Source organism: Clytia hemisphaerica, unplaced genomic scaffold, assembly GCF_902728285.1.
Source record: "Clytia hemisphaerica strain Z4C2 unplaced genomic scaffold, Clytia hemisphaerica genome assembly, whole genome shotgun sequence".
Classification (NCBI taxonomy): domain Eukaryota; kingdom Metazoa; phylum Cnidaria; class Hydrozoa; order Leptothecata; family Clytiidae; genus Clytia; species Clytia hemisphaerica.
The window spans coordinates 34,988-49,391 of NW_027104139.1; the positions used below are offsets into that span (position 1 = coordinate 34,988).

The window sequence follows — 14,404 nt, forward strand, 5'->3', positions numbered from 1 at the left end:
TGACTGTATTTTTTTCAATTTTACCAACCTACAACTACTTAAAGTACAACGACTTCTGTAAATACTGCCAAAGCAATTGACATGAGATTATTTAAAAAAACTATACACCAGTGTTTGGTTGTGTCCACAGAACAAAAAGCTTCGTGTCGAAGAGCATGTTTATTTTCGTAAAGCAAAACCGATCTGCTTACCTGATGAGCTATAGTCAACGTGACGCAAATTCTGAAAATTGATCGCCCTTCGACTATGCTCACTAGACAAGCTATAAAGGCTTTAGAAGCTACCAATGTTAATTACTCTAACAAAACTAATCTCTTACCATAAGCATAACTGAGGAAGATATAAAGTTATTTGAAAATACCATGTCCTGATTTTAGTCGTTCTCACAGGACAACAGATAGTTTCAATAAGCATGTCAATTCGACGTCGTTTAGCCGATTGTCTCAGTAAAACTAATCTACTTGACTAATGAGGCATATTAAAGAAGCCGTTTTCAAATTTTGAAAATAATGCAACTTTCGAATATGCTCACAAAACAAGTTCCAAGGTTCCAATATCGACTACACTCTATCAACTACCACCATATTCTGGCTTTGGTTGTATTACGGGACAAGAGCTCCAATGATCATGTTAATTCTACACCTTTTAGCCTTTTAGCAAAACGAATCTACTTGACTATTGAGCCATAATCAAGGAGACGTTTTCAAATTCTGAAAATAACGCACCCTTCGATTATGCTCACAACAAAAGTTCCAAGGTTCTTTTTCATCAAACTTTTCTGTGTTTTTTGTTTCACTTTTAGCGAATCGAGTGTATAATTAGCAGTTGCTTGAAAAGTTCGTACAAGATTACTTCGCAGTCTTATTTGACGTCAATTTTTTAGTGTGACGACATAAATTTAAAAAAATATTTATGTGTCATGGATGCACACCTCTACAGTCAGATATAAATGCCCTGTAGCTTTCAGTCACGTCACACTAACTTGCTGACACTTACATTACTTGGAATAAGAATGTTCAATTCGCTCCATGCCAGTAAACTTGTGATCCTTCACATGAAATGGAAAATTGTTTGTTATGATCGTTTGTGCTCGTTTGCACAGAATCTGATCAAATCACGACACTTTCACATCGTAAACTTTTGATTATAGCTAGCCAAACTTCTTTACGATACGTAACGTAAAAATTGGCTGCTATGATCAACTTCACTAATGGGGATGCACTCAAAAGGACAACCACTTCACAATCGGAAACATACTAAAGATATAAAATGTAGCTTTTATGGATATCTTCTCGCATTTTCTAACACAAAGTTTCCTTCCTTCCCTCCTATAAGAAGTGTAAATCTGCGATTAAGAGTTAAAACTCCGTACTGGTGAATTTGAGTTCAAAAGAGTGCGTTTTATTATGAATCAGAGCCAAAGTTCTTCGGAATTGTATTTGATTATAATGACATAGCTTTCTCCCATAAGCAAGTATTCAACAAAGTGACTGTGATAACTCATTCTTACCAACGTACTTTTTACTGTAAGCACAACCAAAACAAATGACATTCAGATTATTAAAAAATCTAATTATGTCCTAGCTTTGGTTGTGGTCACTGTACAAGCCTTGTGTCGACAACATGTTCATTTTCGTATAGCAAAATGCTTGCTTGATGAGTCATAGTCAAAGACAGCTTTTCAAGTTCGAAAATGAACCAACCTTCTACTAATCTCACAAGACAAGCTACCAAGGTTGTTAGGACAATCGCATTGAATAATGTCACATTTGCCAAGTTGACATTTCTTTCGTCGAATTCTTCTCACAAGTTGAAATTCTATGCCGCATAGCAGATTGTCTTAGCAAAAATAATCTACTTAGCCAATGAGCCATAATCAAGGAGGCGTTTTCAAATTTTGAAAATAACACACCTTTCGATTATGCTCACAAGAAAAGTTCCAAGGTTCACAAAGCTACCGACAATATCTTCATAATTAAATTTGTTTATAAAATCAAAATTTTTAAGTATTCGACTTGATTATGACACTGATTTCTCCAATAAGCAAGTATTGAATAAAGTGACTGTGATACCAACGTACTTCAGCTGAAAATACAACAAAAGCAAAAGACATGGTATTATTAGAATTAATACCATCATGTCTTAACTTTGGTTGTGTTCACAGCGCAAAAAGCTTCGTGTCTAAGAGCTTGTTCATTTTAGTATAGAAAAATCAATATGCTTATAAATAAATATCATCTCGTTTTATCTTGAGTTATTTATAACCAGCGAAATCTTGGACCATACTTATGTGAACAATACTTACCTCGGAAGTCTTTTCGATTATTCATAAAAATTGACATTCCAAAAATGTCAAAAATTATTTGACGTCAATTTTTTCAATGACATCAATTTCAATCCTTAGCAAAAGTTTTATACATACTGATAGAGATATACAAATGTCTTTTAAATAGCTTCTGAAATAGACTTAAAATTGAAAGATGCCCACAGACTTTTAGCCTTAGATTCCCAACGATACTTGAGTGATTCGTGTACGGAATACCAAAGTCCGATTCAAGCTTTGCAAGCTGATGAACCTTCGCCGCCATGCCTTGTGAAGGGAATTGGGCAGTCAGTCAAGGGTAGCTAACGGGACGTTTAATCGTGTCAACACATTTGCCAGAATAGCGTAAAGCAAGATATTCCCCTTAATTCTTGTTACTATTGAGCTTGGTTACAAACATCACTTACAAGCGAACAAAGTTTTCAAAACTTTTGCTGCAGCGAGTAAGAAACTCTAACAAAAATTTTCAGCTATTAAAACACAGACCATCACTTAGACAAACCTTTTAAATTGGACGCTCAGCTTTTGAAATCGAGGCTCTACATCAATGGGCACAATCTCAAACCGACAACCTTCACTATGAAATGAAGACTTCGACATCAGATCATGCCCACAAATATAGCTTTTGTTGATCAAACAACTGACTCAAGCATCGCATTCTACCAGAGTTTACAAATGTTCAATTGTGCAATAGATGACATATATGTTAGTCTTTATAGATATATTCTATAGAATGTATACAGTAATTTCACTAATATATCTACTCCACCGTCGGTTCAGCCGAGGCAGTTCTTATTATTTTTCTCGAATAGGTTCTGAAATCTGACGTTTAGATTATTCTTAATTTGTTCTTAGTTATTTTTAGCCAAATTTTACTTCAAATTATTCCTTTTTGTGCGGCGAATGAACTTGAAAATACGGAAGAGAAATGTTCACACTTAAACAAATATAATCTAACGAAATAAGAATGAGAAAGACATTCTGTTCTTTTGAAAACCGATAAGATAAGGAGAGGACTGATCAAATCACATTCTTATAAATCTACGGATCGTTTGAAGGATAAAAATGTCAATGATGGGAAATTTTTTTGAATGTTTCCTAATTAGTTTAAAGTGTACTTCAACAGATATTTATTAAGAATACCTTCCTTAAATTAATACTATATACTAATTGTTGTGCTAGTTTTTGCATCTGCAAACACATCCCTGTGTCATAGACCCGCTGGGATTCCAGCCCAATGAAGTATAATCCCGAAGGGCTAGGAGTCAATCTCCTTGGTAGGATTTGAAGCCAACAAATCCTACCAAAGTTGCGCGGCCTTGAGCGGCTTGCCTGGTTTTTACACAAATGACAGATTGAAACTAAAATTTACCACTAAATTTCGAAAAAAATATCAATCGTAAACATAGGAATTGCTAGATTCAATCTGTCGTCAATAATACGGCGCATTTTTTAAGACTTCACTTGTTCTTGCCTGAGAAAATTTAGAGATTGAACTCTAGCCCTTCGGGCTTCAAACTCAATGCTCCAGCCCCACTGGAAAATTTGGCAAAGATTTTGTCCCCGATAGGAAAATACCCTGGAATTTCAGCCCAACTGGGAAATTGACTTTGATTCATCTCCATTTGAAACTCAAGGCTTAAAAATTGCATTCCAAAGCCATCCCCGCTGGATTTTTAACGTCAAGAGAAGAAGAAAAAAAGTTCCACCGGGACTGTGAGACAGGGGTGTACAAACGTATGAAATATACCTTTCTTTAAATGTACCTCTTATTACCCAAGCAAGCAAAGCCCAACAAATTCTTCTCTCGTTCTATCTACACCAAACGTCTTTTTTGTCTTTTTTGTGTCTTTTGAGTTTGTTTTTTTCAATATTTGTTTTATTTGACGTCAGTTTTTTTTAAGTGACGTTGGTATTCTAAATGACTGTTCATATGGTGTGGCTGTTTGGCTCACTTGGGTGGAATCCCAGCCTCCTTTACTCTTTCGTATAACAAAAGAATAGATATGGCCAGGTTTGCCCACCTTACTAATATCCCACTTGATTTGAGAATATTATTATTAAATTTCCAATTTTAACGGGCCAGCCTGGCAATGGGGTGGAAAATGTCGACGAAAACGTAGACTATGCTATAGTCAAAGACAAATTACTATCTAAGAAATAAGCCCAAAGCCCAAGAAAATTCGCAAACGGGCTTTTTTGCTACCGAAAGGAGTTTACAGCCGGTAGAGTATGTCGGTCTTTCTTCGAAACTCTCCCGCCGATTTTTTTTCCGTATACCGACCGCCTTAACGGCTGTAAATTCCGCGCGTATAATATTTTCCCGCCATTATTATACGTAACGGACGATAACATCGTCTATCGAAGACGTTACATTGCAACTGTTTTTGCGAATGAAGACAATGAAAATAGATCACGTGACTTCAAAAAAAAGATTTGATCTCATTAAACTGAGCTGGCTGGAGGTGTCATGATCTCAAGGAAATGCCGTTTGTATTAAAATTTCGCGAAACAATTTTTGCAACTCTCTGGCTATATATGAATTCATATTTTTTCTTTTCTCAGTTTTTGTGTAACTCAATAACGGCAAATATTGGAAAAACTTTGACCAGCGTATGTCCTGGAATGGTGCTGCATTTGATGCTCTACTTTTATATTTTCACAATTTTTCATAATTTCTTTCCTTCTTTCTTCAGTACGAACAGCCTGTGCGCGAATCAAAAAACCTATCACCTGTAAAATACGTGTTTATGAAAGTATCGAAAAAACTGTGGAATATGCAAAAAGATTGGAACGAGCAGGGGCTAAGGTAAGAAGATTGGAGAGTCTGTAATAAATGTTGACACTTGGTGCTCAGAGTCATTCACAATAGTACAAGAAAAAAGCATGACCATTGATATCCTGCTGTATGCTTTATTTTCTAACTAGTTGAGAGAAAATAAATACAAACTCTTGATGACGGAATTAATTTGTGGAGCTTTGGAGATTTTGCTCGCCAGCTGGAAAGTACTACTATAGTTTTCTACTGAACTAACTATAGACATACAAACAGAATAGATATTTTTTGTGTAGTCTAGGATTTTTAGACAGTCTTGCGATTACTTTCACGGAGTCCAGGCTATCTAAGATCTGAACGGAACATTTGAAAGAGTGGGCCTTTGTTTTAAGCGCTCGCACATTGACCATTCGGCTTCTTATTGATAGACCTAAAGAGAAAGGGAACAGGTTTTGGCCGGAAATAAATAGTCCTACAGCTACGATCACTGTGCACATAAATCAAACACGGTACACAGACCAGACCACATCATATATACCTGCATTATCAGAGCTAACGAAGTAAAAATGCACCATTACCTAAACGTTCTTTTTTCTTAGATCATCACAGTACACGGTCGACGTCGTGAACAACGAGGTCCGCTCACCGGTATTGCAAGTTGGGATCACATCAAAGCGGTCAAGGAAGCTGTTTCCGTGCCCGTATTTGCTAACGGAAACATCCAGTATTTGCGGGACGTCGAAAAATGTATAGAGTATACAAAAGTGGATGCTGTTATGAGTGCAGGTCGGTCTCCTTTCTCTCTTATCAGGGTTTTTAACTATAAATACCCACAACTGCGGGGGAAATCATTACAAACCTTGAGAAACAATGTTTACATGGATGTGTTTTTTTTACGTTTAGATAACTTTGTTTTGAAATGAAAGTCTCTAAAAATACAAAGGGAAATCATGGTGGCGTTATTGACTAAATAGGAAATTTTTTGAATTTTTTTTATTTTCATCAATTTTACAGTCGGACCTGCAAGATAATGAAGTTGAGCCAGTGCGGTTAGCATGTTCGACAGTATTCACGTAGGTGTTAGAAGTAATTCTATCAGACAATGTTTTTTTTCACTTTTTAGAGGGTGCATTATACAATCCCGCCATATTTACAGGGCGGCAACCGCCTGCATGGGAGATGGTGGATAAATACTTAGCATACTGCAATCAATATCCGACCAATTTGAGTTACGTGAGAGGACATTTATTTCGCATGTGGCAAAAGTGGTATGTTCAAAGCTCAGAATTATTTTTCTCTCGTTTGAAAAATTATTTCAATGGAATATCTTAACGGGAAATTTTGCGGTTTTTTGTTTAGCTCAACGCAGATGAAATAGTTTACGCCTGAAATTTGATAAGGCTCTTGACAGGTCCTAATACGTCACATCTGGAAATAAGTGTGCTATTGATAGAAAAAACTTAGAACCCCTATTGGGGCAATTTTCTTTCCGATGACTTTAATTTAATTTCCAAACCACCATAAAAATGATATTACAAATAAAATTCCAAATGAAAGACCATGAAATATCACGGTATGAATTTGTGTTCCTAAACTATGAACGAAGTTTCAAGCAAAACAAGATTGGTTGCGTGCAGGTATGATGACTCCTTCCCTGATTACTTTACCCAAATATAGAAGTCGACATAAGTAAATTAATAAAGTATTTTTTTTAATTGATTAAAAGTTTGTTCAACGAATCGAGAGTTTGCGAAATTCAAAAATAATACTGACCACATTCGTATCTGACTTTCTCCAAACCTAGTTACCCCCTCTCGATTTTCTTAATAAATGTTGAATTATTGATATTCTATTTTCGATATATTGGCAACAAAATGCAGCCCAATTGAGCGGTGTTTCCAAATTTCCTGGGTAGTGACTCAAAATTCGAAATAGACTTGTAAACTAGTCGATGAAAACAGACCCATATACAAAAAATTCAAGCTCCAAATAAAAAGAATCAAAGAGGTGAGGTTGCGTGTCTTTTCTGAATTTCAACGACTAGAAGCTTCTTCCCTCGATTTTGTTTAAGTTCACAACCTTTTTTAGGTTTTTGAGAATCCATCCAACTTTTTTGACTAAATGATATTTCATAGTGACATTGAACATAGGAACATATAAATAAATGAGCATTTCCAAAAACGCAATCAACAGAAAGAAAAATAAATGCAATCCCGCACGGGTCAGGCATACAGAAATCTGTATGTCTCTCCTTATGATTTTAGGTGAAGAAAAAAAGGCGTTGGAAGTAGCTTCTAGTCGGTTATTTTCCTTTTCTCTCACGTGCGCTGAATATTTAATTAGTGTTTACATTATTTGATTGACAGTTTTATTATGAGGTTATAAGTAATAACCGACTAGTTTACTAGTCTAAATTCGAAACCACATGAAACACGAGCCAAACAAGATTTGAAATTGTTCCGTTTATTGAAAAGAAACTATTTCAAATTTGACTTCAAATTCATTAATAAATCATCACATAGCTTGTTTGTTTTCATTATCATTTCTGTTACCATAGAAACATTTCAATGACATATTCAGTGTTCCATTCTTTGTGTAAAAAGTCTATTAAAAAATGGAAAATCTTGAAAATAATTTAAGGAGGTTCATTTCCGTGTGAGTTGATGATTCTAAGGAGTTGATTCACGAAAAAATGAAGAAATGTTACCATGTTTCTTTGTTTATCATTTTGCTGTTGATTACAAATACTTCACCTAACCAATATCACCTCATTACATCTAATGGTCATCCTTCTAAAGACCCTTACTTCACATTTTCATCCAAGTTCAAAGAACAATGTATAAGTGTCTGTGGTACCACTCGTAAATGCCATTCCTACACCATCAAACAAACATCCAGTAATCAATATGAATGTCAATTTTACGATAGCGCTACCATGCGTGAAGATCTGGTCAGGGTTTCTTTTCGAATTCGCTACTTCATCAATGCGAGGGATTGTAAAGATTGGTATAGTATTGGAGCGAGGGCGTCGGGTGTTTACAAGGTGACTGGTGGGCGGTTTTTTGAAAGATACAGATGCAACATGGATATTGAGGGCGGAGGTGGATTGTTTTCCAACGACGATATCAGCCTCGCCACTTAGATTTCCAACGCTCTTGGAATGATTATAAAGTAGGCTTTGGTGACCCACATCGAGAATTTGGCTAGGAAGGAAATGATTTATCCATGAAATGAGTATCTTTGCAAAGCATGATTTTTTGGTGCACGCTGAAGCATACACAGGTGAGACTCTCATCTCAAGATACGGTGAATTTTACATCGATAACGAGAGTCAAGATTATACTCTTCATTTCAATGAAACTCTACTGACCGGGATAGAATCTTTGACGGGTCCACAAAACCTGAACGGAAAGAAATTCCATACATATGATCGAAGTTACGGATCGTCTTGTATTACACGCGGTCACGGTCCGTTCTGGTTAAATGATTGTATGTACCTTGACCCGAACCATCCCAATTTTCTCCGCTGGAGGACGTACGTCGACAGTGACGCGATTCAGGAAATTCAATTGATGTTAAAAGCTACAGGTCCAAACTAAGGACAAATAAGAGAGCTTTCTGTACAATATTGTTATTCTGTCTCGGATGGATTTCATTACAAAAGTTATAAAAAGAGGCTTTTCCGTCGTGAAGCAAAATTTGACGAAGCTTGGTGAATTTGTTGTTTGTTCTGATTTGCGTGAAAAAGATCCAAGAAGTTTATTTGATGTTAAAACCGAACTAAGCTTATTTAATTAATGCTTATTAAAGCTATATGACCAAATCACGAATAAATTGACAAGATTTCCACAGTAAACATGTTATAATGTAAATGATTTGATCCAAACAGTCAGTAACCAATGTTTCACAGTTTAATGCTGTTTCTCGTGAATATGTATGCATCTCGAAGCCATTGTAAACAATCACAAAAAATGTTCAAATATGTGAAACTGACTCTTAAAACTTGTGAGACAAGGGATGAGTTCAATTTTGGTAAAAGCGGTGCCACACTTAGCCTGGGAATCCATGCTATGATTTTTTCGTTGATATACTGATGGCGAAATGAATAACATGGTTTGGGCTGCCAATTTGAATTTCGCTCTTCAAAATGACAGTTGATGAATTAGCCAATGAAAGTTTGTTTTAGTTTCTATGTTCAAACTGCTATAGAAAAAAGCGCAGTTTTTTATTGTTTACTCATTTTTATTTAGTGAGTGAGTCCTGCGCTTTTTCAACTGTAAAAAAAGTGAGTCCAAAATTGGACTCTCAGCTGGAACCCGTCTAGTGTAACATCAAATTATAAAAAACACTTGACGGGTCTCCTGTCTATGCCACACTAGGATTGTTACATGCAGTTTTTTGAAAGAAAACATACCTATTGTGTAATTAGGTAATGTATTATTTCATTTTCCTAAAATTATAATTTAAATTTTTTTATTTAATTTCATTAAGATATCACAGATACTGTCGACTGTTATGAACAGATATAATAAAATTGTTTTTTAAAAAGCACCTCACACAATATCACTTCTTTTGGCTGAATTCACGTTGGAAGGCTGCATGCAATATATTGAAAAACTTTTCGCCTTACACTTGAATAAAATAAAAGTAATTTTATGTATTTTTTCATTAAACCTTCGTTTAATTGAAGGTCATCTAAAATAAAATCTACCGAAAATAAGGACCATTTAAGAATAGGTAGCTTGATCCTCAATGAACTAAGAATGTTCTTCGAATTATTTATTATATAAAGGTTCGAATTACCGAGTGTATTTTGAATAACTTTCCAGGTGAGGGAACCAATGTTTGAATTTACAGAAAGATTAATACAAGATTAACAGAGATTCCAATTAGAGAGAGATAAAGTTGACTGATCTTACAATTCTGTCCCACATCGATTAAGTTCTTCTTCTAAAGCAAAGTTTCAGATATTTATGTATGATATTCCAATATATTGGGAACAAAGACTGCATGAATCTCGTCTGCACTTTCCCATCGATACTTAACCTCGAGTGAGAATCTCTGTACCATGAAATCACGACGGATCATTATAAGTTAATCCCATCGAAGCTTTTGTGAAAACACAAAATTTGTTCCAAACGTTTCGGCCTTATCTGAAAGGGGTTATACTATATGCAAGTACTTTCATCGCAATAAATTTTTGTTGACGCTCAGTTGTTTCTATTTTTTTTACATTTCAAATTTGCAATATTGAGATGTTGTAGCTTAGACAATGCTATAGTATAAGACAAATCACTATCTAAGAAATAAGCCCAAAGCCGAAGAAAATTCGCAAACGAGTTTTTTTGCCAAAAAGAGTTTACAGTCGGTAGAGTTTCTTTGTCGAAATTTTCCCGCCGATTTTTTCCGCATACCGCCATAACACCCTACCGCTATCTTTTCTCGTCTTTACTATCACTGTAACGGACGATAACAGCGTTGTAGCCGGTGTTCACTTCTTTGAACCTCAATTCCGTGATTTCAGGCTCACGAATCTTCTTAAAATTTTCTTTTTAAAAATCATATTGTTTCAGCATTTTTGTACCTCATTGTTCTCTACCATGAGTGCATCAACTCTCTTGTCAATTTTTGAGGGCTATAAAATAAAGCATCTTGCAACTTTTCACACTCAGGAATCTTAGATTGAAAAAGGAAATTTTGACGTTTTCTAATACTTGGCTTTACTCTGCTTTCAGTTTGGATAATTTCCCAGAACTGCGCCATCCGCTTGGTAAAGTAAAGAAATTCGAGGATATGTGCAAAATATCCGATACGATCAAAGAAAAAGCCAAGGTGAGAGCAGAGAGACAGATTATATTTTTGACCGCAAAACCGCTTCTTCCAACTGTGACTGATACAAATTTACCTTCATGCTTATATTTGCTCTGGGAGATTCGACGAAGTAGATCCATCCTGTTTATAAATTTTGATAATTAATTGCCTTTAAATTAAGAGCGACCCGATGGCTCCCTCTTCTTTATCTATCTACACAAAAGTAGGGAAGGGTCCCGGGGGGGGGTACTAGGGTTGGTGAATGAGGGGTATGTGCGGACGGGACCTCCGAAAACCGACCCTTAGAGAGACCAAATTTTAGTGAAAAAGTGACCCTTAAGAGACTTTTTCGAAAAATTTTCTGATTTTAATTTTCCTATTAGTGAGCTCTTTGAAATTTCCTGATTTTTGTAACCCTTAGAGAGACTTTGAAAGGTGAAAAACCCGACCCTTACCGTCTGCACATACCCAGCACCTATTTTTGCCTAAGTACCCCCCCCCCCCGGGGGAAGGTGCCACTCCTTTCCTTTGCCTCCTCTCCCCCTCTCTCTTTTTAATTGCTGAGCATGCGAGAGAAGGGCGGCATTTAAGTACCATTTTGTAAATCTTTGCTTTGACCTGGCTGGGGATCAAGTCCACAAGATTGCCCATAGTGGCTGGATGCTATACCTTCATGCTACGGCTTCTTATTTCAAAAATACTATTTCATGACAGTTTCGAAACCAGTTTTTAGATAATTTACCATACCCCATTCCCCGTCTATTAAGTACCTAACCATAATCTATTCCATTTGTAGGCGATCGCGGACAAAGAAATAGAGGAGGGTAAAGACAGTGAGGAGATCGGTCATCTTCCCTTTTGGAGATGTCAACCGTACGTTAGACCACCGTAAGTAGAAACTAGGTGTAGGATGTTTTGTATGAAATGCTAGAGATGGTTTCTATTTACTAACCCTATATAATTTCAGGTGTTTGTCCTTTGTAGGTCTCACCACGCTCACAGTTATTTTTAGCTAATATTTTCCAATACCTTATGATAGAAGGTATAACCAGATGGTTTGAGTTTGAGATCCTTTGTTTTTAGATTCTTTCCATGCTCCTGAGCAAAACCTTCAAATGTTTTTGCCTATCTCTTTTCCAAAATCGAGAAATCACAATTTGAACTTTCTAAAAATATAAACAGCTAAACAGTTATAGACTCTACATTGGACATATAGTTTAAGTGTAATTCCATCTCAACAAGAATTGGCTCGATTAGACAAAACATCCTGGTTGTATTTTACTGGAATCGAGGCCCTGGTTAACTCGAACCCGTTCTCCTTGCAGTTTCAAAGGGGTGGTTTCCATTTCCTAGTTCTCGTTTGAGGGGCGTTAATCATTCGCTTGAACAACATATTTGGAAACTAATGTTTTTGTAAATTTTGTATTCAGAATGTTAGGATGGTTTCAATTAACTAGCAAGTTATTTCAAGAAATGTGTCCTAAATCCCCCCAAAAAAATTGTGTCCTTAAATTCACTAAGCTTTCGCTTCTCTACCTCACTTAGACCAAAAGCAACATCGGGCGAGAAAAGGCCACTCGAAGAGGGCGGTGAAGAGGCGGAAGCAAAAGCAAAACTAAAACCGCCCTCCAAACGAAAAGCTATACGTGAAAAACACCATCAGCAAGGCAAAGGCTTATTCCCTAAAGGTACGTCAATTCTTTTTGACTTTTGATTTTTTTGCTTTTTTCGCTACTATGAAAAATATTTCGATGTCAAACATTCTTTAATCCGTACGCCTTTGTTTAGCTCGGTGTTTTTCTCTGCTTTCTTTCTTTATGAGAGCTCAAAATAGAAGATTTCATTAAAAACGGCTTAGAATCTAGAACCATATACATCTGATTGATGTCCTGACGACATTTCATAGAATTGGTAAGTCAATCGAACGTTTTGATGTAGTGGCCAATTTCCCATGAGAGGAATATAGTTTACCTGATGTTCTATTCCCGGTCGGGCTGAACTGCCCTGGTAATAAGCCTGAAAATATTTCGTTGGACCACTAATACCCCGAAAACGAGGCTAGAGTTCAGGCCTCCCACTGCAAATCCATGAGACAGTCGGGCGAAATTCCGTTATCCAAGCCTTCCCGATGTTGAGAAATCTTCCCGACCTTCAGAGATATAGTGCGTCGAATGAAAATTTCTAAATCGTGCAAGTACAAGAGATAAGTTTGTAAGGATCAAGTATTCTTTCCTTGCTTCATAGTTCCAAAAGACAAATGGCCGCTATGCGTGACTTGCAAGAACAACCCCTGGGTAAGTTAAATATGTTTTGATATTTCTTCATTTGAAACACACAACTCTGTGGGCCTAGTGCATCGCACCTGGGGTGTGTCCGAAATAATCTTGACGCGAGAGGGTCGAGATATGATATATCTTCTATACTAAATGAGTTTATGAAAAATGTCTGTAATGCTAGCCCAGTAACATATTAAGGTTTTTAAAATTTGAACGCCGCGGCTGGAAAACCTATCCTCCTTCGATACAAAAAGTCTCGCGCTAAGTTTGACAAGCGTAGAAAACTCGGATTAGAGAAGACTCTACACTGCTATTTGTAAACGAAAAAAGTTCTGACGTCAATTTCATGAAAAAGTACTGCGACGTCACAAGTTTCAAATAAAAAGGTGTGGCATTTTTGTTGCACGATTTGGAATTATTTTATATCAACACACGCAACAAAATCCAACATTGTTGTTTGATGATTAAACTTCGTCTAACATTGTTTAAAAAGGTTTCAATGTTGGTTGCATTGCATATGCCCGGTCTTAAGCTGTCCGCATGTGAAGCCAACAAACGGAAAACTTCAGTGCTCAATCGCAAAGCGCGAGCCTCTCCTTCACAAATAAGGCTTTTTCTTTCCTAGAAACAACCCTCTCACCACCTCAGACACCTTTGGGCGTCTGCAACGACGGGTACCCTCGATAATTTTGACAGGGTCACTATGGCATTTCATTGAACACAAACTTCGTTATCTTAAAAAGACATATCATCGAGGCTTACAGACACAAAATTTTGACTAATGTAGAAAGTTTAGAAGTATAATTTTTATTATTGTATTCGGCATTTTAAGCCAAAACGATGTCAGGAATTAACCCACATAGTATTTTAAAAGCTTTTGATGTGCAAGCAAAACCGTTAACCGGCGTTTGCGACGACGGGAACCGTCTAGTTCAAACTAAATGAAGAAAGAAAAACGAAAATTAATAAATATTTGACAAGACAAAATTTGATCCTAATTAGAGAAAATCTGACTAATTGACTGATAAACGGAAATGATTAAACTGAGATAAATATGAGAAAAATGAATGACAAACTAACAGAAAATTCTAGAACTTAAATCCTAACTTAACTTAACCTAAAAATGTATAAAACAGAAAAATGCCAAAAAGAAAGAGAAAAACGACCAAACAGAGAAGACCAGAGGCCAGACAAAAAGTACCTAAAGCCTATGAAAAA

The 14,404-nt window shown here is 36.3% G+C and overlaps 1 protein-coding gene across 1 annotated transcript in view; it reads left to right on the forward strand.

Moving 5' to 3' along the window:
- Positions 1-13,204, forward strand: part of LOC136813719 (tRNA-dihydrouridine(16/17) synthase [NAD(P)(+)]-like) — a gene marked incomplete at its 3' end in the record, with an annotated part of 36,727 nt that extends 23,523 nt beyond the window's left edge. The window contains exons 4-10 of the mRNA XM_067070220.1: positions 5,020-5,132; positions 5,699-5,885; positions 6,223-6,367; positions 10,835-10,931; positions 11,707-11,798; positions 12,456-12,598; positions 13,155-13,204. Coding sequence (XP_066926321.1) covers positions 5,020-5,132; positions 5,699-5,885; positions 6,223-6,367; positions 10,835-10,931; positions 11,707-11,798; positions 12,456-12,598; positions 13,155-13,204 — 827 coding nt within the window. The remainder of the gene's footprint in view (positions 1-5,019; positions 5,133-5,698; positions 5,886-6,222; positions 6,368-10,834; positions 10,932-11,706; positions 11,799-12,455; positions 12,599-13,154) is intronic.
- Between the last annotated feature and the right edge of the window lie 1,200 nt (positions 13,205-14,404).